The 27999-nt window shown below is 33.8% G+C and overlaps 1 protein-coding gene across 9 annotated transcripts in view; it reads left to right on the top strand.

Moving 5' to 3' along the window:
* The window catches only part of WAC (WW domain containing adaptor with coiled-coil), an 81586-nt gene that overhangs the window by 33501 nt on the left and 20086 nt on the right, over nt 1-27999 (top strand). For 6 of the 9 annotated variants that reach the window (XM_016160779.2, XM_016160777.2, XM_016160778.2 and 3 more), the window contains exons 4-7: nt 11137-11243; nt 16916-17031; nt 17605-17717; nt 21963-22271. In XM_016160779.2, the coding sequence (XP_016016265.1) occupies nt 11137-11243; nt 16916-17031; nt 17605-17717; nt 21963-22271 (645 nt within the window). The remainder of the gene's footprint in view (nt 1-11136; nt 11244-16915; nt 17032-17604; nt 17718-21962; nt 22272-27999) is intronic. The other 3 variants (XM_016160783.2, XM_016160780.2, XM_016160781.2) reach the window with 1 other exon arrangement.

Here is a 27999-nt window from a genome sequence, read left to right as displayed (position 1 = left end):
TGATCATTATAAAGTTTATCCCTATTTGAAGTTTAGAGAAAAAATCCATCTTTTCCTGCATTTAATTGTTAATGCTTTGTTAGAAGTCTTTGAATTTTACCAGATGCCTTCTGAGTGTCTCTCAATAGCATATTTAAAAATTAAATTCAAGAGTTATATTCATGCAAGACTTTCAGTATTCAGCCAAACACCTAGACTGAGGTGTGTGTATAGTGGCTTCTCTTAATTCTGTTATTGGACTGTGGTTCTTGTCATCTTTGTCAGGATTGTGCATTTGGTTACTTTTGTGATTGACACTGTTTCTGGAACAGATCGTGCATCTACAGGAATTACTTTTTTTGAAAATTCGAAACAGTTCCTCAGTAAACCTTAATAATCTACATCTAGGTAGAGCTATAATTGGACAAGGAGGGTAGTGGGAAATAATAAGAATGAGACTGAAGGGAGAGTGAAGTATGTAATATTCTTTCTTTGTCCAAAGCATATTGCCATAAAAATTAGTATATAGGTTAAACATTATCAGCAAATATGATATCTTGGTGCCTCTCATCCCCCAAATCGTTCCGAGCCTCTGTTACAGTTTTTAAAATACCTCATAGTAAGTAACATTTGCATTGTGTATAATACTGGTTAAGGCAATGTGGCAATATTTCCTTTTCTTTTTAATAGACAGATATTTCACAGTTGGACTAGTAGTTGTATCCAAAACTGCAGCCTTGTCTTAACACAAAAGCAGAAGGACCAAACATCAGAAACATGGAGTTTTAGAGTGTTATTTGTTTGTCAAGACAGAGAGCTAATATCTGTAAGAAAAAACTTTGTCTTTCTTAAGGTAACTCTGTTGTGATATGCTTTTTTCTTTCTAATAACCTCATAATTTTGGGAGAAACACCTTTCCATCTTGTATTAAATGTGTTATGGGAAATAGAATGGAGGGCAGACTAATTTTCTTTATTAATAAGTATTAAGTTACACATTTGCAGTGAATGTTGAAGGTGATGAGGGTCTTCAAACCTTTTGCTGTCACACTAGTTATACTTAACAGGCGAAGTTTATGTACCTGCATATGACACAGGATGTTACTTCTACCCAGCCTTTTGACAACTAATCTCGAGATTATTTTATAATTCTCTTCTAAATGATGCTGTTTTCAGCCTATAGGTTCCAAGATTGTGACTGGGCTAGTTGATCCTTATTCTGCACTAACTCCATTGTAGTAAGAGCAGCTCTTGTTTTAATGATTGGGCTTCCACTCATGTGTATATTTTATTTTAGCATTTTCTGACAGACCCAAGCACTGTTGTAATTACAGGGATTATAGTCATGGCATGACAGGGCAAGGTCCTCGTGCTCAAGAAGTTTCCTCGTGGAAGAGACAAAACAATATAGAGTTGAAGACACGTGATAATGTTCTGCTGTGATTTGTGCTATAAAGAAAATCAATAGCAATGGCACAGGTATAGGAAGTGGTCAGTGAAGGCTTTTTTTAGGGTGTAACTTGTGAATTGACTGACACCTGAAGGATGAACCAGCCACCCATCTAAGGAGAGAATTCTGTGGCTTAAAGTTGGGGGGAAACATTAGAAAATCGTTTTTCTAGAAAGACTTCTCTTTAATCTTGTGTTATCTTAAAAGACACATACTTGCAATCTGCTTTTTCATGATGTACCCAGTACTATTCAAAAGCATCAAAAATAAAAACACCTCAAAAGCTAAAATTAGGTTCTTAATGATTTATTTTGAGAGTTTCTTGTACAGAAGGAAAACTTATTTTTTCTTTAGTTTGGCTTCCAAGGCCCTTGAGTAGTCTTTCGCTTGGCTTTACACCCGTTTTCTCTCTCTCTCTCTCAGGAATCTCGTGTTCCATTCAAGCTAGTTTCATTCATTGCTTCTAGAACCTTGTCATTACTCATTGTTTCTCTCAACTGAAGTTTATTCATTTCATTGTACCCAGTTAAATCTCAGATGATCTTTGAAGTTTCTCTTACTATCTTAATGTAACTGAGCGTTCAAAAATGTGAAACATTAAGGTGTAAAACATACGTAAAGATTCCTTTGCATTCATTTTTCATCCTTTCTTAGATTGAGGATTACGGTGAGGCTTCCAAAATTGAAATCATCTACTACTTGTTCAGTTGATCAGAGTCAGAAGGTAGAATTACTTGGAGACCCACAGACATGCCAGGACCTGCCTTTTTCTGTTTGCTGTACTGTATCTCTGAAAGCATCAGCTTGTGAAAGAATAATACTTGGTTTTTCAACTATATTGTCTGCTGCTCACCCTTTCAGAATCTTAGATAATTTGATAGCTTTTTCAAAAAACTACTTTGTTATTTTTCATACTAACGTGTATTCTTTTAAAGGAATGGTTTCTTTCCTTGGAGAAGCCAATAAACTAAGTTAAAAACAAAACATGGGGAGCAATGTGAGCTGTAGTCTAATTACAGTGCTTAAAATAGTAAGGAGAGATGTATGCCATGATAGGGGGCCTGTTTTAGATTGGGGACTCAGGGAGGGCTTTTCTAAGGAGTAGCATTTAAGCTGGAAGGACAGCCAAGATACAGGCAGGAGAAGAGTAGGAGATACAAGTGAGAAGATGGAAGGATCTAGGTTAAGAAAGAATGGGACAGATTCAGCTGAAAGAGACCAGTATAGCTAAAGTGTACTGGCAAGGTAGTGAGTGCTGTAGGATGAGGCTGAAAGGTAAATAGGGTCAGAGGAGTTCAAATGGCTTCCTTGTCTACCCAATTAAAATTCAGAACATGTCATGATTTGAAGTATACGTTTAAAAGATTAGTTTGACTGTTCTGCAGAGGGTTTTGAAATAGAGATAAGAATGAGAGTGGGAGAGCAGTTAGACTATTAGGGTGAACCCAGTGAATTTCTACAGGAGTCAGTAAGAATAAGGAGAGCCTTACTCCAGTATTCATTCTACATAGCCCTGTAATACTAACTAATTTGCTCTGTGTGGTATTCAGTCAAGTGAATCAATCAGATCACTGAAGAATCAAGAATCATGTGTTGATAATTTTTCTAAGCTAGTAGAAATATAGGACACTGAATCTTGCAGGTATAGGCAATTAGAAGGCTTTGGGGTTTTTTTGTTACTTTGTTAATAAAGCTTTCACCTAGAGTTAATAGAAGTGAAAAGTCAGGTGACAACTATCAAAAGAAGTTAGTAATGTAAATATAACATTTCAGGCTTCATTGTGATCTTTACAGTCCTACACTATCAGCCAGTACCTTATTTGACAAATAAAGGTAACCATAGAGTTAGATGACCTCATTTTTATTTAGTAAGGTCGAAACGAAATGTGTACTGAAGGTTCAGTTGTCTGAGTGTACTTTTTACTAAATGATTCTCAGTTTGGTTAGACTCAAATATCCCACCCTTTAAAAGGTATTTTAATTGGCTATTTTTGAAAATTGAAATATAACTCACATACCACAAAATTTTTCCCCTTACCCCTTTGAAAAACCTCATACCTATTAGCAGTTATTTCATACTTTCTTCTTCTCTCTGCTCACTCCCAACATCTGATCTACTTTCTGTCTTGATAGATTTAGCTATTGTAGACATTTCATATAAATAGACTACATAATATGTGGTCTTTTGCGACTGCCTTTTTAAACTTAGTATGGTGTGTTCAAGTTTATCTGTGTTTTCATGTATCAGTACTTCCTCCCCCCCCCCCCCGAGTTAAAATTTCTTTGCTTTAGTAGTTTTATGAGCCTTAAAGTATTTTTAAGTTTTTTTAATGAGATTATTATATATAGCTTTTTCCAGATTTACATGACCATATAACATTTTTTATTCGAAATACCTCAAAGGATTACAGTTTGAGAAACAATGATTTAGGGACTTCTGTTTAAGCTTGACTAGTCAAGTCATGTGTAAGGTGTGATGGACTTTTTTTGGTAACAGTTTCAATGTGTAATTTATCTACCATACTGTTCACCCAATTAAAGTATATAGCTTGGTAGTTTTAATATGTTTACAGTTGTGTGACCATCACCACGATCAATTTTAGGACATTTTCATCACCCCAAAAGAAACTCTATAGCTATTACTGCTTCCCCCTTCCCCACACACAATCCCAATCCTGCCCCTAGCCCTAGGCAGCCATTAATCATCTTTCTGTCTCTATGTAGATACTCCTATTATGGATGTTTCATGTAAGTGGACTCCTACAACGTGTAGTCTTTTGTGACTGGCATATTTCACTTACAATATTTTTAAGGTTCATCTGTATTACAGTATGTAGCAATACTTATTCCTTTTCATTGATGAATAATATTCCACTATATAGATACACCATGTTTTATTTTTCCATTAATCAGTTGGACATTTGGTTTATTTCCATCTTTTGGCTATTAAGGATAATGTGCTACAACATTTGTGGACATGTTTTCATTTCCCTTGGACATAATATCTAGTAGAATTGCTGGGTCATATGATAAATATATGCTTAACCTTTTCAGGAACTGCAACTTTTTCAAAGCAGCTGAGCATTTTACATTGATAAGCAGCAGTGTGTCTGAGAGTTCCAGTTTCTCTATCCTCATCAGCAGTTTATTTTTGACTAGCTTTCCTAATAGGTGTGAAGTGATATCTCATTGCAAGTTTGATTTGCATTTTCCTAATGGCTGATATTGAGAGTCCTGTGCTTTTTGGCTATTTGTATGTCTTCTTTGGAGAAATGTTTGTTGAGATTTTAGCTCTTTAAAATTTGATAAGAGTTTCTACTAGATAAAGTTCTTTGTATATGATTTGCAAATGTGTTCTCCCATTCTGTGGATTGTCTTCTTTCTTGATGGTGTTCTTCGAAGCATAAAAGTTTTTAATTTTCACAAAGTAATTTATCAGTTTTTTCACATGATTTATGCCTGTATTTTCTTGTAAGAGTTTTACAGTTTTAGCTCATACATTTAATTTAGGTCTATGATTCATTTTGAATTATTTTTTGTATATAGTGTGAGGAAGGGGTCCAACTCAACTTCATTCTTTTGCATGTGCAACTTTAAGTATTTCGTAAAATCACCATTTCTAACATGTAGATAGATAATGTATGCTACCTATATGTTTAAGAGTAGGAAAGGTAGCTCCAAAGGAAATGATGTAATTTTCACAAAAAAAGTTTGTATCACTGTGCTAAAAATATGTAGCATATTCATTTGGGGTAAACATATTGGACAACAGTACTGTTTTTAAAACAAGCTTTAATGAAATCCAAAGAGAACTGCATCTTTCAGTTACCTCTGATAATTTTTGGGTCTAGCTGTTAACAGGAATTTTCTTGATGTCGTTTTTTTGGTAATAGATATAAGTGTAGATGTGTAGTATATGACATTGTTGATAATGAGATTGTTTCCAAGTGGTGAACATCTCAATAAAAGTTTAAAACTAAGTACTCTACAGTACAATTTGCAGAGCAATTACTTTGCTAATTCAGCATAATTTATTAAGCAGAATTAGGTTCTAGCTAATTATAAGTTGATTTTTTTAGACATGGGACAGTTCTTTGAGAAATGTTCTATGCACAGTAGGCATTCCTGGCCCTGTTTCTCTAAATGTCAGTGGGTACCCTCATCTAGAGCAGTACTGTCCAGTGAGTTGTGTATGCAATTTAAATTTTTCTGGTAGCCAAGAATTAATTTTAATAATATATACTGTTTAACCCAATATATAAAAATTAGTTTAACATGTAATCAGTATAAAAATACTAATGTGCTGCTTTATATATATATATATATATATATATATATATTTTTTTTTTTTTTGTACTAAGTCTTTGAATTGAGTGTATATTTTGCACATACAGCAAGTCTCCATTTAGAGTAACCACATTTCCAGTGCTCAATATCTGTATGTGCCTAGTGGATATCATTTGGATATAACATATTTAGAGGGAGTAACTCAAATAAAGGGGACTGTCAAATGCAAGCCTATTGTTGGGAAATCATCTTACTTATTTCTCCTCCTCCTCCTCCTCCTCCAGAGATGTCTGGTTACCACAGCTTATGCTTTTCACTACCAGTAGCTTATAAACAATTAGTAAGTTGGAGAATAAACTCAAGTTGTATTGGTTCATATGTGAAAAAAAATTTTTTTTCTAGGCAAGGAGAATTTGAATAAGAATAGGGTTAAACCTTCAAATAGAAAGGGAAAAACCCTCAACCAGCTGCTGCGCAGGCAAGATACCTAAAGAAAATTTAAGCCTGGTCTCCTGTAGCCTTGCATGGCTCCCTGTCCCTGGCAAGCTGCACTTTTCTCCTCTGTCCATTTTAACTGTTGTGTAAATGTGCAAAACTTCACTTCATGTTCTTAGCCCCAGCAAGCTGAATTACTGTCTTAATGTTTTTTGCATTTTTCATATCCCCTGAAACAATCTACAGCCATGCTAAGCTACTTGCTTCTGCTGTTCAAATTTTTGTTAAGTGTTCTGGCTATAATAAAGATGCATACTTTTTGAGTGATTTGTTTCTATTCTTATTTTTCCCATAAGACTATTGCAATATTGTAGAATTCAAGGTTTTTTTGAGAAAACATTGTTTTCCTAAACATTATCAGGTTATGGCAAAAATACCCATTATAGAAATCTATCTTTTCATTGCAAAATCTTAGTTTTAAATATTTGTGGTCTTTGGTGTGGGGGTGACAAAAGGAAGACCAAAGACAGTGGAACATAATACAATATTTAGACTAAAAATGTGGCTCAGATACTGATCACACCGAACCATCTTGAGAGTGCTTATTAAAAATTCAGGTTTTGGGGGTCTTATCGCATGTACTGTGAATCAGAATCTCTGAGATTTAACTTTGAAATCTATATTTTTTGATATACTGAAGTTTGAGATACACTGAACCTATTCAATCATACCCATTAATCTGCTTTTATTAGTTTGAAAAGCAGTTTGGGGAAGTGGAGGTTCTTGAAATCTTTCATTTAGTATTATTAGGTAGGTATACCTTACCTGTTCCTTGGTTAGCCTGTTCTGAATAAGGACACAAATGCCTTAATGTTTTCCCCCTATTAGAGTGAAAACTATTGCTTCACCTTTTGAAAATCTGGGTGCATTTCCCAGCCTTGTTTGATAAGTAGAATTGTATATATATTTTCTGCTTTCGTACTTATATCCAGTTTTCCTCTTTTAATTGTTTAATGCCCTTTTATTGCTGAGTCAGGTTTGTTTTGCTACATTTTTTTGGCCGGTTTCCCAGATTCCCAGAGTACTCTCTTATGACTCTGTCTTAGACTGTTAGTTATAGCCTTACTAGCCGACTTCTGAAGTGTTAAAGGATGCCAAGTAGGGATTAGTCTGCCTTTAAGTATTGAAGATGCTGTCACGGAAAAGGTCATAGTGTCCCTTTCTTGGAAGCCTTTAAGACTAGCTTCATCAGTGCTAACTTTAATTTCATGAGGTTGGTTTAAATGTGTATCATTTAAAACCAGTTTTATCCCACTTAACAGCAAATACTACTTTTCATAAGATTTTCATTTTTAATAAAGTAGTGAGCCTTTTTCTTGGTAATGGATAGAGAGCATAAAGGGTACTGAACCACATAAACAGTTTTTGCTTCCATTACTTTGTTGTGCTAAACAGCATCCATGAGACTCACTGGCATATGTATTATCTTCCTTTGTGCACTTGAATAATCATTGCATTTGGTATTAAAATTCTGAATTCAAGTTTTATCCATGGCTCTACTCTTTCGATATACTACCATCCACAAATCACTTATTTTTTCTCTCTGCCGTAGACTAAAGTATACTGCTACTAAACACACCCACTCCCCCACCCCCCAGCCCCCAGTATTCTTATCCTGAAACACAAATTCATCATGGGGGAGGATACAAAAAACCATGTGTTTTTAAGGAAAAGCACATTTCAAAGAAATTGTGTTGTAGCATTTTCTATAGATAGATATGGCCTTGGAAAATCTTAACGGCCATCCTCATTACTCTGACCCTGAGGAGGTTGTGCATAATCACTTTGCTTTTCTGCTTGTCTGTTACTTTGGTTTGGAATGAATTACATGGAGAAATTAAAAGGCTCAAATGAAATACCGCCCCCCCCCCCATACTCTGGAAAATAATATAAATTGACACTTTTATTATAGAGAGTTAGTTTTACTTATTGTATTCATGTTTTTTTCAGGAGCTAATCTGTCCTGCCTTTAGTTCTTAAGCACATTCTTCTGGCTGGATTAAAAGATTAGCCTGTGGTGTTCTGTTTTCTATAAAACTTCTTATACATAGTTTTGGATTCTGTTTAAGAATGTCACTTTATTTTTACTCTTTTACTAAAATATATATCTTAATCTTGCTCCTCACTTTTTTAAGTTGTTTTGCTAAGTAGTTTGGATAAATCTATTTCTTAGAATGTGGAGTCTAGTCCTTTTTTAAAAAGCTCCTGTCTCTTCAGATGACTTCCCTCTAAACAACTGATTCAGTTTTCTCTTGATTTCAGAGTCTTAGGCTAGTGTACCTTGGTGATTATGGGTTTTTTTTTTTTTATTATGTTATGCCCTCTGAAAACACATACTAGACCTAAAAGCTATCTAATAAATGTCTGTCAGGCTGGTGAAAGACTCATTTCTTCAGAGGTAAAAACTTAGTTAATTGGATGCATGTCAATTTTTGAATTTTCATTTAATACTAAGAATAACCCAAAAATGGAGTGAATTCCTAGATCTCTACTTCATGATAGATCAATAGATCTCATTTCTAACGTACCTTATTTTTATCAAGTATTCTAACTATCATTTCTTTTAACAGCTCTTTAATGTGGCACGTTTGTTTCATAGACCATTTGAAAGCTATTTCAGAGACCATTTAGCTCAAGAATGTATGTAAATAAATATCAGGGCATTTAACCTAGACTTCTTAATGAATTAGTCTGGTGTTCATTTCAGTCAATAAGATTGGCTTTTTCTCTGTTATTGCTGACATTTTTATGGTAACTTGTGGAAATCTCAACTCGACTAGTAGCGTATAAATATGATAGTCTAGTAGTCCATGTTACTAGATCTGTTTCTTATTTGTATTCAACTGTAAATTGATTTTTAAAAAAATTTTGTGTTAACATCTGAAAAGTGCAAATTTTAGCATAGGTCTAAGGTTTCCTTTAAAACTTGAAGTATTAAGTTTTCTTTGTAACTGAGTATGTCGAGGCACTCTGACCACCCCCTAGGTTTGGTCATTCTTTAAGAGGACTCAGAGGACCCAGTAAATATATAGTCATATCACAGCTATGACTTATTACCATGAAAGGATGCAAAGCATAATCAAAGACAGACATGTGGGGCAGAATCTGGAAGAAACCAAATGCAAGCTTCCAAGAATCTTCTCCTAGTAGAATCGTATAGGATTTTATATTCCTCCAGTCACAAATTGTGAGAGCACTTGCAAAATGTGGTATATCAGGGAAGCTTATTAGAAATTTAGTGTCCAAGGTTTTTATTGGATTTGGCTTATTACGTAGGCACTCTGCCTAGCATGCACCAAAAGTCTGGATTCTTAGTAGAAAAGCAGGTGTTCAGTTTGAATCATATTGTATGCACAAGCAGCTTAGGCACAGAGAGCAGCTGTTATCAGTTATCGTGAAATAGGTTCCTGCATGCCAGCCAAGGGCCAGCTGTGCAAGCAGGCCTTTCTAAGGATAGCAGTCTTACGCCTTTTTTGGCCCCCTGAGCTTATTCTTGACTGATTTCTTGTTTGTGTTTGTTCTTATGTTTATTGAATTTATTGCCTACTCTTAAAATAGTTTATTTTACATAAATACGTACTATGTAGCAAGATAAAATTAAACAGGTAGATGAAGAAATATCAGCCCTCCCAAGCTGCAGCCTGTTGGGAAATGTTCTCTGTTGTGCCACCTACATTTTGCTCAGTACTTAAGTAACTCTCTTGTATTTTTGTCATATCACTAGCTTTATGAGGTCTTTGAAAATTTGCTTCTGGCTGGCTCATACCCGAGGTTAAATCTTAGCCATTACCTTTTCTCTTGCCATACTCTTTGTTCATTAGCTTGTAGTGCTTCCTTATTATATGCAATCAAAGTTGGAGTCCCCTACTTTTCCTCTATAATGGAAGAGAATTCCAGATCCACTTCTGAATTCCTAGTTCTGCATGGATCTGCTGACCATTTCCACTTGCATACCTAAAACCTTATAGTCATCTTCTGTCTCTTCCAGTCCACTTTTATTATGCATTTAGTTTTTACCATTGATTGAAATAGTTAAATGAGTTCTTATTCATTTCTACTCATAACAACTCTGGTTCTGACTGCCATCTAATTCCTGGACCACTGGACCATTTAAATTGCGCTTCCCCGCTTATAGTTTTTGTCCATTACAGTAGTCTCCATACCATTGCCAGCTCAGTTAAAAAAAAAAAAAAAAAAAAAAAAGCTGAATTATGTCACCTTGATGCTGAAACATAATGTGGAATGAATTGAAATACTAGACGTTTTTGGCAAACCTTTTTGTGGCATTAATCATTGTTTTTGCAAGTCTGGATTTTTATGCCTTGTCTTAAGACAATAAAAACTACCTAATTTCTGTGATGTGTAGATTACTCAGAAAACTCATAAGTTACATTTAAGAATTTTTTTAGGTAGAGTTGGTCCTGTTATTAGAAAACTTGATGACCTTTTCATGATCTTGAAAGCAAGTGCCTTCCTTCCCTGAGCTTAATCTTTGGAAAATTTAAACCTGTTTTAGTTGAAAATTTGGTGAAACTAAGAAACTGAAAAATATTTGCAAAAATATATTGCATAATTGTGACTTAGTTCTATATTGAATTTTTGTGCTGCTTTTCTCTGTGTGTGTTGTGTTTTTGTCTTTTCCTAATAAAACTTTTTGAAAATTTTATAAATTAGTAGAAATGATACGAGATTTTGCTCATCTAATTATAAATAACATCGTTCCATAGGATATTAACCATGTAGTGTATATGCTTATCAAGCCACATCTTTAGTAGGCTAATAAATAGTTTATATATTAATAAGTATGAATATGTATTTCTGATGCTTATGTAAAATGACTTAGGCATATACAGTGATACATAGGATAGATGCCAATTTAAACATGAAATATAACTTATAATTCACTTGGCTTTTTATTTTTTTAAGGGACCAGTTATTCTCCACAAGAAAATTCACACAACCACAGTGCTCTTCATAGTTCAAATTCACATTCTTCTAATCCAAGCAATAACCCAAGCAAGACTTCAGATGCAGTAAGTATATAAACTTACCTAATTTTGGGGGGTAGGAGAAAATTTAGTGGAAAAAAAAAAATCCCTCATACTAAGTCTTGTTAAATCTAATGTCTTAAAATTTTTTAAAAGTCTAAGTTGACCTTTTCTTTATGTATTTGAACTACTGAGCTTACTTTATTAGAATTGAGGATAGTCAGAAAACATCCTCTTGGTATTATTTCATCAACATTCCTTTACAGAACATGATTTTACCGTTGAGATATATGAGCTCTAAAGAACCTCAGATCATGAAACTTCTCAATTTAAAGTGGTTTACCTTGAGCTGCTTTTTCTGTAATATATAAACTTTGTATAGTATACATTTATTGAGTATCTACTTTGTATTATATACACTCTGACACCAAGCCTTGTTCTCAAGGGTAGGAAACCCAATAAGGAATTTTAGATACTTTGAAAATGAAGTGACTGTTATTATTCAGTTCAAATTTTTTAAATTAAAGGTTCACACGAAAATTCTGATAACATTTATTCAGCAAAGATTTAATGCAGTTTCAATTTGTTAAGCATATATGTAGTTATATATGCTTGTAGATATATAGAACTATGAAAACGTGACCCATCTTAAAGGAACTTTTGGGCCTGTGGTGGAGGCAGAAAAGTAAACAGTTAAAAACAATTGCTTTTGGGAGCCCTCAATATGAGGACAGACTTACAGCTTGGATGAGGAAGGTGTTAAAGTCTACCCAACAGATTGAATATAACTTAGCCAGTTGAAGAGGTCTGGAATTTGTATAGTATGCAAGGGAACAGTATCAACGGTCTAGAATTTGTGTAGTATGCAGGGGAACAGTATCAACAAAGACATAGAAGTGTGAAATACCACAGTATGGAGAGTTACAGGATTTTGATAATGTGGAAGAAGAGGAGAAGCTCAGGGTACAGAAATAAGAGGGAGTCTGATCACAAAGTGTTATCTGTCTTGCCAAGGAATGTGGATTTTATATAAAGGCAGTGGAGAGCTATTGAAGGGTATAATCAGTGAAGTAACGTCATGTTTGCAATTTAAAAAATTACATGATAGCTGTGAAAAATACATTACAGGAAGGAAAGAACAACTAGGAGGCTGTAGAAGTGTAGGGCAAATCTAGCAGATTTTTGTCTTGGATATTTAGGTGATCATCATACCTTAATTGGCATTGAAAGATCCTCAAGGTTTATTATTTATTTCTTGTCTCTTGTTGAAGCATTATGGTTAGTACATGTCCATAGAAAATTGAGACATCAATGATAATATTTTCATAAAAACAAATTTAGAATAATTTTAAATATTGTGTTAATCAGGGTCCAGTTGGTGAAACAAATGATATTAGCTATTTTTATTTAGCACATACAGTTCAGTAACAATTTCATATACAGGATTAGTTAAGCAGATGTTGCAGGTATTGAGGACTAGAAATTAAAAAAAGGAACGCTGAGGGAACACATACATAGGGATCACCCCTTAGGGTTGAGTAACAATGGGAAAAGATTGGGGTTATCAGATTAGGATAGCTTGGAGGAGAAGCCTTGCAGAGCTAGTGATAAGTGATGTAATGAAAGTGGGTATGACACATTTATCAGCTACAAACTGTAGATTTAATCTAATCTGAGAATTGGGCTTTTGAACATTTCTGAAGATTACTAGTAAAGCGACTTTTTCTTAAAACCACTTCTAGTGACAGTTTTTGAGTAGTAAGTAAAACAAAAGTAGCTTGCATCTTATATTTTCATAATGAAAGTATAAATGAACAGATGAGTATTAGGTAATCCAGGTTAACACATTTTAACCCAAGTTAAAATAAGGAATAGCTTTCAACAAAATGTTTCTTTTTCTCTTTGAGGTTTTCAAGTTTTAAATCTGTCTTTGAAAATCAGTAACAGTGTTATGCAGAGCAGGGATCCCCAGCCCCCAGCCCCCAGGCTACAGGTGGGTACTAATCTGTGGCCTGTTAGGAACTGGGCGGCACAGTAAGAAGTGAGCAGCGGGCAGGCTAGTGAAATTTCATTTGTGTGTGTAGCCACTCCCCAGCGCTAGCATCACGGCTTCAGCTCCACCTCAGATCATCAGGCATTAGATTCTTATAGGAGCACCAGTCCCTGGTGCCAAAAAGGTTGGGGACCTCTGATTTTGAGTACTTCATAGAAATTTGGTTGTATGGTAATTTATATTAAGCACTAAAAGTCAAGTTGGAATTACCTTATTTCAGTATTAGATTAAGATATTAACATGTAGCCTGCTAAGTCCAGTGATGAACATTTATTGTGGGATTTTTAACACAGAACCTACTTAGCCCATGGTAAATATTTAGGGAAAATTTGTTGAATGATAAGACTTACAGATATCATGTAGACTGTTTTAGTTAAGTTATGCATATTTGTGTGTGTTTTTTAAAGAGACCTGAATTTCTTCATTTAGAAAAATTTAAATTTTCATTTGAAGGCATTGTAATTGGACTCTTACCTTCTAAATAGCCTTCACCAATTTTGATTTGCTAGGAAGCACTTTTAATTGAATCCTAGATGATTTTCTGTTTATGTTCCAACATTTCTTATTAGTTAAATATCTTCTGCATATTTTGGAGCTTTTAGGTTTGAGGCTCTCAGGGTCTATTCTCTGTAACCGATTTTGCCTGAAGAATTTCTACTTAATTTTTAAATAATGGAAATTTATCAGAACTTTTAGGATTCCATGAAATTCTTTGTTACAGTGAATGCCATCTTTGATGTTAATGAACTATTCTTTATTAACGATTCATAAATTAATGCCAAGATTAATTTTTCCTCTTCCATAGGTTAACTTGGAGAAGTAGTGGGACTCCATTTTGGAGAGAGGGTGGGAAGGGAAGTGTTTGTTTATTTGTTTTAAGGAAAAGAGCAGCGTTTATAGCAAAATTGTAAAAGACATTTTGAATTGGTGACTCGGTATCTGTTTAGTGCTAGTCTTTTAGAGCAGCCACTTTCATACTTTGAGTCTCAGGACCTATTTACATTCATGAACATTGAGAGCTTTTGTTTTTGTGGACTCTATCATCAATATTTACCATATTAAAAATTAAGATGATAATTTTGAAAATAATTTATTTAAAAATCAATTTATAAACCCATTAACTGTTTCTAAAAAAAAAAAATAGACATTGAACATGCCTTTAATGCCTGACTTAGAACAGGAAGATACCTAGAATTTTACATGTGCTCTACATTCAGTTCTTTGTGATATCAAATCTGTGCAGTCTCTGGGAAAACACTGTTCATGTGATAGAATGAGGAGAAAAAGTACAAAATTGTCTTAGTTTTATTATGAAAATAGTTTTGAACTTGTGAAATGAACTTGGAGTCCCTCATGGGTTCCTGGCCAGCACTTGCAAAACTGTTGCCTTAGGGCATATGTTGGCAACTACATCAAACCTAACTTTGAAAACTTGCAATGTTTGCAGGCCTTTTGTTTAGTTCTTAATTTTGGATCTTTTTTTAAATTAAGAAATTTAACACCTGAGGATCTAATGTCTAACGTGTTGACAATATTGATAATACTGTATTGTATAATCGAAATTTACTAGCAGAATAGAACTCATATTTTTTCACCAAAAAAAAAAAAAGGGTATGTGAGATGATAGATGTGTTAACTAGATAGGCAGAATCCTTTCACAGTATATATCAAATTATCGCTGTGTACACTTTAAATATCTTACAGTTTTGTCAGTTATACCTCAGTAAAGCTGAAAAAATAACAATGGAACAAAAAATATATTACTATGCAACACTTGCTGTTGCATAGTAATATATTAAAAATTACCCTATTACTTAAAGTCCCCCATACCCTTTTACCTTTCTTTGAGGATGAAAGTGGGGTGGAGAAAGCTAAAGTACTGGTATGTGATCATAGTGCCAGGACCCTAGAAGACATACTTGTATTAACCTAGGATTTGGTAGACAAAATCTTTAGTGTCATAGACCCATGCTCTTCAAAATTCTGGTGTTTGAACTTTACCTGTCTAGAAGTTGTGCCAGAATGTAAATTAACTGTCATTAAATACAGTGTTTAGTTGATTTCTCCTTAAAGCAAGACTTTTGGTGAGGGAAGCAGAGTGTTGATACATATTCTAATGCAAGCTCTTTTATCTCCTCCAGGACAGGAAACAGTTTGTAAAACCATCACTTTAAAGAGCACTAGTCTAGACCACATTCATCTTCTCTGGTGTGCTCTGTCATCTGCCTCAAATCTCATTCTGCTTTTTCAGACCAAACCAGTAATCTCATATAACCACTTGCCAAGCAAACCAAAATCTTCCAGATAGATACATCCCTAGAAGGGCTTAGTTTGCATAATAATTTAGGACTAGGGAGCAGTGGATGGTGAAGAACTTTTTCAAATTTAGCCTTCTGTGATTGGGTTTCTGCAGCTTGATGTGGCCTAATTCTGGAAGATAGGGGTGGTTGAACTTCAACTCTCCCCTGATTTTAGGGGTTTGGAGATACAGGGCTGATTTCCAGTAGCTTTATTTTTTTGAGACATAATCTTGAGAGTATAAACATGTGGCAAGTATCTGCAGTATTTCTTCAACTACCCTCAAAATCAGTACAGCATTTTCAGAATTGATGTTGATTTAGTGGAAATATTAGAATCGAGGAACCTGAATTTTGATCCTTTCTTCTACCACTAGTTTTTTGACCTGTGACCTACTCATAAGTTATCTCAGCTTATTTCCTACTTTGTAAATTTAAAGCTGAATAGACAGGGCATAAAAGTTCCTTTCCTCGAGCTTTAAAATTGTGTCATTCTATACTGTTGAACCCAGAAGAAAGATAGGCCAGCAAAAGTATAACATTTCATTTTAATTTCAAAGCTCCTTTAAAAATAGTTAATTAAGATATTCACTTGAAGTATACTTTGGATTCTACCAGATTTTCTGAGGCCAGTGCAGGACACTTAAACTTTATGTCTTTTGAAATCAGTTTCAAAAAAACCAGGCCTTTCAGAGTTTTCTAATTTCATTGTAATTTTACAGTGCTTATAAAATACCAGCAAGAGACTATATCTGAGAACTTTGAAAAGACCAGTTTTAGTTACAGAAAAATTAGTGATGTTAATCCTATACATTATATGAGACAAGGTTTCTTTAATACTTAACCCATCTCATGGATTTTGAAAGTGAAACATTCATAGCTCTTAATTAGCTTTGTGTTTACATTTAAAATTTTTTGTGCTTATTTATTACTTTTGTGCCTTAAGAGTTTAGAACTGACGTGTTCTCATGCCCTCAAATCAGTCATTTGAGAAAGTTCCCTAACCCTTGGTCCACCTGCCCAATGTGACTGGATTTCAGCAATGAAAATTACGATAATGCGGAACTTTGTAATGTTTTTCTAAAGTAAAGATGTTGTTAATTTCATATTTTTTATTGCCTAGTTAATATCTATTAATCTATTTAATTTGATATTTTATAGGATTTTCCATAGTTATCTTTGAAGATTTTCATAGCCTGAGGTCTCCTGAGGTATAAAAGTAGATTATTATAGCCTAGATCAGGGCACCTTTATCTTATAAGTCTTTTTCCCGTATGTTTGCTTTGAAAACCGTTGACGCTCTCGATACTTCATATCAAGTGAATAAATAGTATTAACATTTTCTAATTTTTAAAAATATTTTTAAGCCTTATGATTCTGCAGATGACTGGTCTGAACATATTAGCTCTTCTGGAAAAAAATATTACTACAATTGCCGAACAGAAGTTTCACAATGGGAGAAACCAAAAGAGTGGCTTGAAAGGTATTTGCTCTTAATCTAATTCAACAGTATTTCTCATTCTTGATTCTACGAGTTAATATCTTAGAACATTAAACATTCTAAGTTTAGATTTCTTACCGTGATACTTATTCCCCTTTTTAATTGCACGGTTGGCCCTTTGTGTTTTCTGTTATATCTCTTTAACATAAAGAAGAAAAAAAACACTAGGACAGATAAGCAACTGTCCACAAGGGCCTAGAGTATATTTAATTTAAAACTTTATATTAATCTGTATTTATGCACCTTAAAATATGTAATGGAAATCTTTATACTTCTTATAGGACAATATTATGTTTCCTCCATATATATAGAAGTAATCTTGCAGAGTTTTGGTTGTAGGGTTAATGGCATATATATAATTGGCATAATATTGCCATCAGTGAAAACATTGTTTGCTGTATCCCATCTGCCACACCAGTGAAATGATATTATGGCCATGTTCAGGTCTTATATTTTTCATATGCCATTTTGTTGAGCATTTGACCCCGAAGCATTTTATGTAGACTCATTGTAACTGATAGAATTTTTATGGGTTTACCTATTTTTGATTTTTAGAGAACAGAGACAAAAAGAAGCAAACAAGATGGCAGTTAATAGCTTCCCAAAAGATAGGGATTACAGAAGAGAGGTGATGCAAGCAACAGCCAGTAGTGGATTTGCCAGTGGAAGTAAGTATTAATTTTCTTCTTTGAAACAATAATGATGTTTGATTCATTCCTGTAGTTCATTTATGATACAAATCTATATGTATCACCATTTATATATATATATAAGGTAAAATAAAAACATATGAGGTTTCCTTTTGGTTGGATCCGTTGCCCTAACTTCTACCATTTTGTTTCCTTAAAAGGAAAAGTGTGCATAGCGGGTTAGTACACACATGTGTTCATCACTACCTTTAATGGTTGTAATGCAGTTGAGTTGGTAAATAAAACTTCATGTTGTGGATTGACTTCTTTTTAAAACAGCTTCACTTCTACCTCCACTCCACAAATTATTTACTATTAAACTAGATGCTGAAATCTCTTCCAAAACTCCCTGGATTTCATCTAATAATTGAATCAGAGCCACACACAGTGACATCAGAGTACTTATTGTTATGTGTTATCAGTGAAAAACTTGTTTATCCTTATATTCGGTAACTGATTTCAACATGATCGTAGATCTGTGTAATATCTCCATATTGTGGGCATACCTTAATAGTCCTTTGAGGCCAGATTTTGTCCCAGTGGGACAATATTGGTAACATACATTTGTTTTTAATTGAAACTAAATTTGAACTTGAAGTTTTTACTAAATGTATTCTATTCTCAGTGGCTTCCCTTATCTAGATAAAATGTAAATGCCACAGAGAGTTTTTATGCCCTTTGTTAAAATTTAAAATTTCAAGAAGATTTTAAGGTGTGTTCTAGGAATTTTTAGACTTAAGTGTTTGACTCATCCTTCTTTAACTCAAAAAAGTAGGGGATCTCTTTGGTCTCAGTAAACAATATTGATTTTTTTTGGTGGGAAAAATTATTTAAGATGAAATAGTAACAGTTCTGCAAGACTGAATGTTAACTATTCCTTGGAACATTGAATTTTTTATATTAGTGAAATCATGGTTAATTCTTAGAAAACAAAATGATTTACTGAAGTTAGGAAATTAGGAATATTGTATTTTGAGACAGAAAACTTGGATTTTAGTTCTATTTCACTAAATATTTTAAGTTACTGACTTTTGGCCAACAATTAAAAATGAGATAAAAGCTTTTCTAAGTAAAAAAAAAAAAAAGCAACCCAGCTCATAGGCCTCCTGAACAAATTGTTGGGGGGAGTTGTGGATGGGTATTGAGGAGAAGGGGCAAATGGATGTAAAAAGAATAACTTCTTTTTTTCTTTTTTTAGTTATTGGGCTAGACCTCTCCATTTAATGTCTGATAGTTTCCAGAGAGGAAAAAGATCAGAGCCTAGTATGTCTGCTTTATCCTTTCCAAAATAACCTGTCATTTAAGTCACTCCTCCTCCATTGGGGTAGAATAAGTGATGAAGAGGATAATTCGAGTTCCAATAGAAATAATTGATGGACATGAAAATATTATTTTTATCTTTTTAACAAACCATTTTAAAGGAAATCAGTTGTGTTTTTAAATTGTTTATCTGCATGCTTCTTTTTGATTTCAAAAGTAAGGCATGTTTACTATTTAAAGAGTAAAGGGAAAAAATTTTAATCTCATGACCTAGAGACATTTGGGGTCATAATACTTTTTTCTTTCTGCATATAAATGTGTACATATGTTTATGTTTTTTTCACCAAAAAAGGAATTAATGTGGTACTGTTTTAAACCTTTTCTATTTAATAATATTTTGGGGATATGTTTCCATGTCAGCTTATAGTAATATAGTTCTGTGTTTAGTATATTGAATGCATAGTATTCCATTTTTTGATGTGCCCTCATTTATACATAATCATTTGTCCATGGATGTTTAGGTTGTTTATAGCTTTTTCCTGTTGTAAACAGTGCTTCAATTCCTGTCTTTGCTCACTTATCTGATTTACTTCCTTAGCTAAATTCCTAGAAGTGCAAATGATGAATCAATGGGACTGTGTTTGCTTTGAAATGTAGTCATGTATCATGCTTCTTAAGTTTTAAGTAATGTTTTAGAAAAGATCTTGGGAATATTGCTGCCTTTTAAAAAATTGGTCAACTGAGCTATGCTTGGTATGGTAGTAATAAAGTCACTAAGTGATTTAAGTATTTAACTTTGTCTATCCAGAAATGTTGGCAGAGTTTTCCCCACATGTCCAGTACATTGGTATTCATGTAGGGTAAGGCTTAAAGCTTTGTAATTCCTAACTGCCAATAAAAGAAGTATGTATGTGTATGCATATGTGGAGGGTACAGAGAGGGTTGGGAAGATTTTATGTGCTAAAGACATAAAGGTAGAAAAATAGATTTCAGAGAGGTTTTTAGGGTTTTTTGTTTGTTTGTTTTTTGCAGTGTAGCAAATAATGTTATCCACACCATGACATTGAAAATTAGATGGATAAAATTTTTAATTTGATGTTACTGCCACTAGATTATTTTCATCATCTTTAATATGTGCCCCATAGGGTTAGGGGAAACTTATCCTGGGGTTCTTCAGCAGTAACACTAATGACATTTTGGGTCAGGTAATTCTTTGTTGTGGGATTCTGTTTGTGTTCTGCCATGTGTCATAGGATGTAGAGCACAATACCTGGCTTCGACATACTCGATGACAGTAGCACACCTCTCCCCCCCTCCGTCGTGTCAACCAAAAATGTCTCCACACATTTGCTTAATGTTCTGTGGGGGATGTGCAAGTAGTCACTGCTTTAACTGTTCTGTAGAGTTGTGAGTAATAGAAGGCTGTTGCAACTGTGTCTTCCTTAGTTCCTCCAATGCCGCTGCCGTTACTTTAAGTGACAGGATTGGTGGGAATTGGGTGTGGCTGAATTATTTCTGTATGGCTGTCCTTGAAAGTTTCTATTGTAGTAATAGTCTTTTCAGCAAGAAACTCTAGAATAAAACTTTTTAAGTTTTATGAACATGGAAGTTGAAAATTTACTGATGAGTTAACATATAAATAAATGTGTTCTGCTTGATAGTATAGTCTGTTCATTTTTCTGATAAGATACTGTCTGTATAATTTATAACACAATTTCATATATTAAGTCATTAAGTCAAAAGACTGTTTTGATCTGATGGAAGTTTTTTGGCAGTACCTTTTGTTTTCATGTAAGATGTAGGAGTTGTGCACCAGTGGCTTGAAAACTGACTTACAGTTTCAGCATACTTCCTTTGTGCTGTCTTGGTCTCTAGACTTGGAGGAACCATGAATTGGAAAAAAAAACACAACATACTATTCAGCAAGGGCATCCTTTGGTAATATTATCTTACCATGAATTGGAAAAAAACACAACATACTATTCAGCAAGGGCATCCTTTGGTAATATCGTTATATGGCATGTGCAGATGTTTCTCTACTTGGAAACATATAAAACATAATGTTTTAATTCTTCAGTTACTGATTAGACTGTTGTAATTTAGGCGAGAGATTTTTTTTTTTGATAAAGAACAAATTCTGTTACCGTAATTGTTGAATTTTTCCTTCTTTTTGTACTTTTTGTGAAAGCAAAAGTACTTATTTCTGAATTTAAAATATTTTGAGGCTTTAAATTGGATCTGTTTTTAATATAACTGATAAGCAAATAGCTTTCTTTTTACTATGCTGCTGATGTAGGACTTCTGTTTTCACATAAGCATTATCTATAACTCGATTTTATAATGAATTCTGGTATTAGTATTTAAAAAATATTGATTTACTTAACCGAATGCACAGTTCATTATAAATTCAGTCATCCCTAAATAAGGTCATTTAAGCCCTAGTACAACTACTTTAGAGCCCACTCATTAACTGCTTTAGGATTCAGAAAAATCAGGCTCATAAAGCTGATATTCCTTTGCAGTTGAACCACTATGGATAATTCAGTTAATTATTAGAACTTGTGATCTATACTTTAAAAGAATGGACCATTTACTTTTTTTAATTTTTGAAATATTTAATTATTTGAGTAAAATGTCATAATTCCATATTTGATTTTTTTTTAATGTTTTGTTTGAACAATGGTGTGGTTCTAAAGAAGCCCCCAAAAGTAGCCCACTTGCAATCTGAGTATAGATTAATATTTATAGTGGAGCTAAAATTCTTCTTCCCGTATTTAGATATTTATATGCCAATAGTAAAACTGCAGACACTAACTGGGCTTGCAGTTTTATAAAAAACATAGATATGAGTACAAACAAGTATGTTGCTAAGTTAGCTGATGTTCAAGACAGGATTCTAACGTAATCTTTTTTCTTCCCCCTTCCATCATTCCAACATCTCTTTTTTCGAACTGTGAACTAAAGTGGAAGACAAGCATTCCAGTGATGCCAGTAGTTTGCTCCCACAGAATATTTTGTCTCAGACAAGCAGACACAATGACAGAGACTACAGACTGCCAAGAGCAGAGACTCACAGTAGTTCTACGCCAGTACAGCACCCCATCAAACCAGTGGTTCATCCAACTGCTACCCCAAGCACTGTTCCTTCTAGTCCATTTACGCTACAGTCTGATCACCAGCCAAAGAAATCATTTGATGCTAATGGAGCATCTACTTTATCAAAACTGCCTACACCCACATCTTCTGTCCCTGCACAGAAAACAGAAAGAAAAGGTATGCCATTATTACTAGATGCTGCACGTTGAACTATAGTTTGAGTTTCTGATTATATTACATTATTTCCGCTAGCTTAAATAAGACTCTTAATTATACATTTTTTTAAAAAGTCTTTTAGAATGTTACTGCATAGATATAGGTCTAGAGTTAGCCTTGTTTAGCTTTTTCTTTTAATTATGAAGCCTCATAACTGTTTTTTGCCTTTAATACAATAAAGTCCAGTTACTTAATTTATAGCGGTAATGGTTTAAATACCTTATCAAAGCCAAATGCCTGTCCCTTCATGTTTGTATAAATTTTCGTGGTAATTGTCTTGATGGTATAGTTTAGAAATTGTCTCAATTTTCTATAAATTAAAAGTCAATATGAATAGAGACATTTTAAAAACTTGTCATTTCTACATAGCATGCAACTCATTGGTTTCAGTTTGTGAGTTAGAAAACAGTCATGGGCCACAAGATAGGGAGTCTTATTTTTGAAGAGTATAAGTTAAACTTTGCAACCCAAACTGTGTTTATCCAGCTCAGTGTTAATAAATAACTATAGTGCGTTCAAAAATGTTAGAGAAAAATTGTGACAACTGCTATTTGGGAGGTGAAACATAAACAAAAGCAGAGTGATGGGATAAATATATTTACATAGACCACTCCCAATCCCAAACTTGTACTTTATAGTGTGTTTTAAGAAACTAAGGAAATGAAAAAGCAATACATAAATATATTGTCATGGCTAGACCCATTAGAAAGCTAATTAGCAGATTAGCATTAGGAAACGTCAAGAAACTTTTAAATGTCTTATGGGTTTGAGAGATGCTGCGTGAGCATAATGACTCTAAGCTTTTAATCTATTATCGGATTATTTCACATAGATTTAATTTGTTAAGAAAAGGTTCAGATAATTGCATTTCTTTCCCTTCTGGTTTACTCTCTTTTATGCATGTTATTTGAATTTCCCTTGTAGCAGTTGTTAGACATTACTAAACCATACTTTAATCATAGTGTATAATATTGTCAAAGGTCACATTCCCCAAAGATGGTTTGTGCCAAAATTTGTATGTACTAGCCATAGAGTGTGTAAGAGAGAAATAGAGAATGTGAATGAGAGTGTGCATGTGTGTGTCTCAGTGTGTCTTGTCTGTCTGTCTTATTGACTGTCAGGATTCCCTGGGGAAGGGATCTCTGAGGTCCAGCTACACATGGACCTCAGGCCACATCTGATCTGGTCTCTCCATGCCCATGTCCCCATCCCTAATCTTTTCCCCTTCTAGAACCCAACTTGAGGGCCAAGGGCAGGTGTACAAGCCATTTTTACCTTAATGCAGAATTAAATTTACAAAGAATTCTTGAGATGAAAATCAAATTAATGCAGTAATTGTTAATGTGATAGTGCTTGCTAAAGAATGTTATGGTTTTTCAGTTCTTAAATAATTTTATTTTTATTATTTGGTCAGAAAAACAATATTTTAAAAATCTTTGTTTTCTAAAAAAAAATCCTGTGGCCTTTTAATAGTTGATCTCATTTTACCGTTTGTTCATTTAATACTTTTTAGCTCTTACCTCCTTTTTGAAATTCTTTGCCTGTCTTCTGGAATACTGCTGCTCTTAAATTTCCTAGTTCTGTTATTTCCTATATTTCTGTGAAGTGTCAGTTGCATTCACTCTTTTACTGTGTTTTGTTCTTTTTTTCTTGCTTAACATGTCCTCTTTTGCTGGGCGGTCATTGTGACTAGCTTGTCTATGTAAGTGACTCCCAAATCTTTATTTCTAACTCATGTATATCTGCTTCCCTTCTGTAAGCACTTGGTATATATTACATCTCCTCAGAATACAGTATGTCTTAAATTCCTCCCTTTTCCCCTTGTTTATTCTTAAATTCTCAGTAAGTGACAACACTCTTCTCCCCAACTCTTCCTTATTCTTCAACATTCTTGCCTACCTCCCCCATCCACTCATCAACAAATCTTAATATTCTTCCTCTTATGTCTTAGTTGTATATATTCTTTTTCTTGTTTATGTGACTGCCATTATTGAAATTAATCTCTCCTGAACTAACCTTCTGATTATTACTCTGCTTCCTTTTACCCAGTCTGTCCACTTCTGGTGGCATCATTATAAAATTTGGATTGGATTGTGTCACTTTCTTACTTTAAATTTTCTAATGGTTTTTCATTATCCAAAGGATAAAGTTCATACTTCATAGTAAGGTTAAAGCAAGTCCTTGACAGTCTGGTTGCAGTCTGTCTTAATAGCTCGAGCTCAAGTATTCTACTCTTATATTTCTTGAAATTCATCTCTTGCAAAATTGTACATTTCTTAGGGCATGATAATGTTTTCATTTTTTGAGCCTTTGCTGAAAAGAAAGACATACATTTCCCTCCATTCCCATCCTATTGAATTCAGTACTCTCTAATTAAGAGCCAGCTCTAATGTCCTTTGGTTTTCAGCATCAGTCAACCTCTCCCAATCTGTTTCCCAGACACTGTCTACTTTTGTTTATTATAGCACTTATCACATTATAATTTTAGTTCCTTCAGTTAGACTGTATCCTATTTAGGGTTAGACATGTCTTAATTACATTTTGTACTTTGTTCACCTTCTGTCCTCTCCATCCATATTTCTAGTACCATTCTTGACAAACTTAATTAAAAATTAACTATGTACCAGGTTTGGTGCTAGGTGTTTTATATACATTTTAATGTTTTCCTTAAAACCTTTTGAGAGCTTTGTCTTTTAGATATGAATAGCCTGAACATTGCTACAGTGTAAACACATGGTGTTGGAGGCAGCTTTTCCAAAATCCATGTTCTTCCCATAAAATCATAGGTAATGAAAGACGCAACAAATCTATATTAATTTAGACTCTAGTAATTCAGAATTTCTTAGGAACCGTAGGTGATTCAAGTTTAAATTTTGCAAAATGTTTGCTAATCACAAACTTTATATAAGCATTTCACATATAATTTATGAAATATAAAAAGAAATAGGAAGAAACTCAACTACCTCGAAATTCCCTATTTATATGGGAAAAAATTGTACAATCTTTCCAGGTACTTCTTGCATGTGAATTGAAGAGAGTATTATTTCCTAAAATTATGTAACAATTTGGATTTTTTCAAGTTGCTTTCCTGTTAGTCTTAATTTGTGAAGTATTCTTTAATTAAAATATAATTTTTTCCTCTCAATGGAGACATTCCTGTTAATATAAGCTTCCTGTTGACTTTTCTCATCAACATAGTGATTTTCTTGTTCGGATTTTTCTTAACGATTCATATAAAAAGGTTAATGTTTCAAATAAAATTGGCCTCTTGGTCTTAAGTGCTAATAGAATGGCTAAGCTATATCTAAATATGTCAACAGTAGGATGCTGTATTAATACAAGAGCAGGATCTTTCTTAATCATTCATTGATCTATAGTGCTTGATAAATAATAGGCAGTCAGTATTTTTTGTAGATAGATAAATAACTGAAAGAATGGTATTGAGGATGCCGAGGGTTGGGGGAAACACCTGCATTGGTCGTAATTTTAAATATGCATTTGGAGAAAAAGAAGAATGTTACGTGTGTCGTGCATCTAGTTAAAAGATACCAGCAATAGATTAAGATCTGTTGAATGCCAGTGTGTCTTTAGAGAAACAGAACCTAAGTCAGTCTATCCTTGCTCAAAGGACAGAATTGTGAAAAAGCTGTGAAACCCTTTGGTTTTACAAAGAACAATTCTGATGTTGGGTAGGGCATAACAAGGGGACAAGGGGAGTCAGGTACTCTCTTTAGATTTATATATGTTAGGGCAACATTTGGCTTGATTACTTTATTGGACAACCATATAACAAAATAACAGAAATGCTAAAATATCTAAAATTGATTTTTATCACTTGGTACCCCATTGGCCACTCTAAATTATCCCTAATTCCACCGTCTCTTACAGATTTGTGAAATGACAAAACATGGGTCCTTTTTCTTTGCTTTGGCAAAATAAGTGCCAGTCAGAAGAGTTTAATGACCTTAATTAACAAGTTTCTTATGATTTGTTAGCATAGGTAAATTGTAAAAAGTAAAGTGGCCACAGAAGCAGACCTATTCAGTGACCTTAGGCTACCTCAGAAGATTAGCATGTCTAGTATTCACATAGTTACCTGCTGGTTCAGTAGTCGTAATCTGATGGGAGTGAGGATTATTCATTCATTAATGTGAGGTGTGAGTCACTGGAATAAACTTTCCTTTTGTTTTTTGATGATGTTTACAGACAGGGTGTAAAGTTCAAATGAACTTAAACTTTTCAGTATATGTTGACAGTCATCTTTTCTAGCTGACGTAGAAGGTCATTAACTAATTGTTCTGGGTCATATTCAGTCAGCCCTCTGCTGCTTTGCTTTAAAATAATTTTTAGGATTATTGAGTACTCAAACTATTAGGAAGATTGTCTATAGAATTACTCAAATATTGTTAAATAACTGAATACATTAGTGGAGGAATTTAGTCTGTTTTAGTCTGAGATTAAAATTACATTTAGTCAACTTAATAATAAAGATGGCATTTTGAACAGTGGGACAGTGGAAATACCTGTAACAAAAGAGTATTAGAAAATATTGTTTAAAACTTGAGGGTTAGGGAAGTCTTTTTTAATCAAGATGAAAAAAGGCATTTGACTTAAAAGAAAAAGTTGATAAATTTGACTACATAAGGCATTTAAAACTTCCATATGATATACATTGAACAGGTTGAAAGATAAATATTAAATTGGGAGGAAATATTTGCTGTGTATGTATGTGTGTGTGGGTGTGGGTGTAAAAGTACATTGAGGATGCATTAAAAATTCCTCAAAGCAATATGAAGACATAATTCAGTAGAAAAATAAGGAAAAGAACTGAACAGTTACAGAAGAATTTAAAATTGCCACCTTGCCTTACAATTACAATTAACTCAATGGATCAAGGACCTAAATTTAGGAGCTAAAAGTATAAAATTTTTAGAAGAAAATGGGAAAATCTTCATGGCATTGGGTTTAGTAATAATTTCTTGGATCTGACACCAAAAGCACAGGCAACAAAAGAAGAAACAGATCAATTGGACTTTAATTTAAATTTAAACTTTTGTACATTAAAAGACACTCTTTAATGAAAACCCACAGAAAAGGAGGAAGTATTTGTAAATCATATATCTGATAAGGGATCATTCCCCAGAATATATAAAATCCTGTAACTTGATAAAATGAAAGAACATTTCTCTCCAAAAAAAGATATTCCAATGGCAAATAAACACAAGAAAAGATCCTCAATATCATTAGTCGTCAGGGAAAGCAAATCAAAACCACAGTGAAAAACCACTTCACGTCCATTAGGATGGCTGTTATAAAAACAACAATGGGAAGTAAAAAGTGTTCTTGTGGCTGTGGAGAAATTGAAACCCTTGTGCATTGCTGGTAGAAATTTAGAATGACAGAGCCGCTGTGGAATACAATTCGGCAGTTTCTTAAAAAGTGAAACAAGTATCATAGGATCAAGCAATTCCACACCTGCGTATATAACCAAAAGAATTGAAAGCCAGGAGGAAGTCAAGCAGGTATTTATACACCAGTGTTCATAGTAGCAGTATTTACAATAGATAAAAAGTGGAAACAGTCCAAAAGCCCATCAATAGATTAACAGGGTAACCAAAGTGTGGATATATATACACATATTAATCGCGAAAAGGAACGAAATTTTGATACATGCTACAACAGATGAACT

Source organism: Rousettus aegyptiacus, unplaced genomic scaffold, assembly GCF_014176215.1.
Source record: "Rousettus aegyptiacus isolate mRouAeg1 unplaced genomic scaffold, mRouAeg1.p scaffold_m13_p_10, whole genome shotgun sequence".
Lineage (NCBI taxonomy): Eukaryota > Metazoa > Chordata > Mammalia > Chiroptera > Pteropodidae > Rousettus > Rousettus aegyptiacus.
The sequence above is the reverse complement of the archived record's forward strand: the minus strand, read 5'-3'. Positions and strand labels throughout refer to the sequence as shown.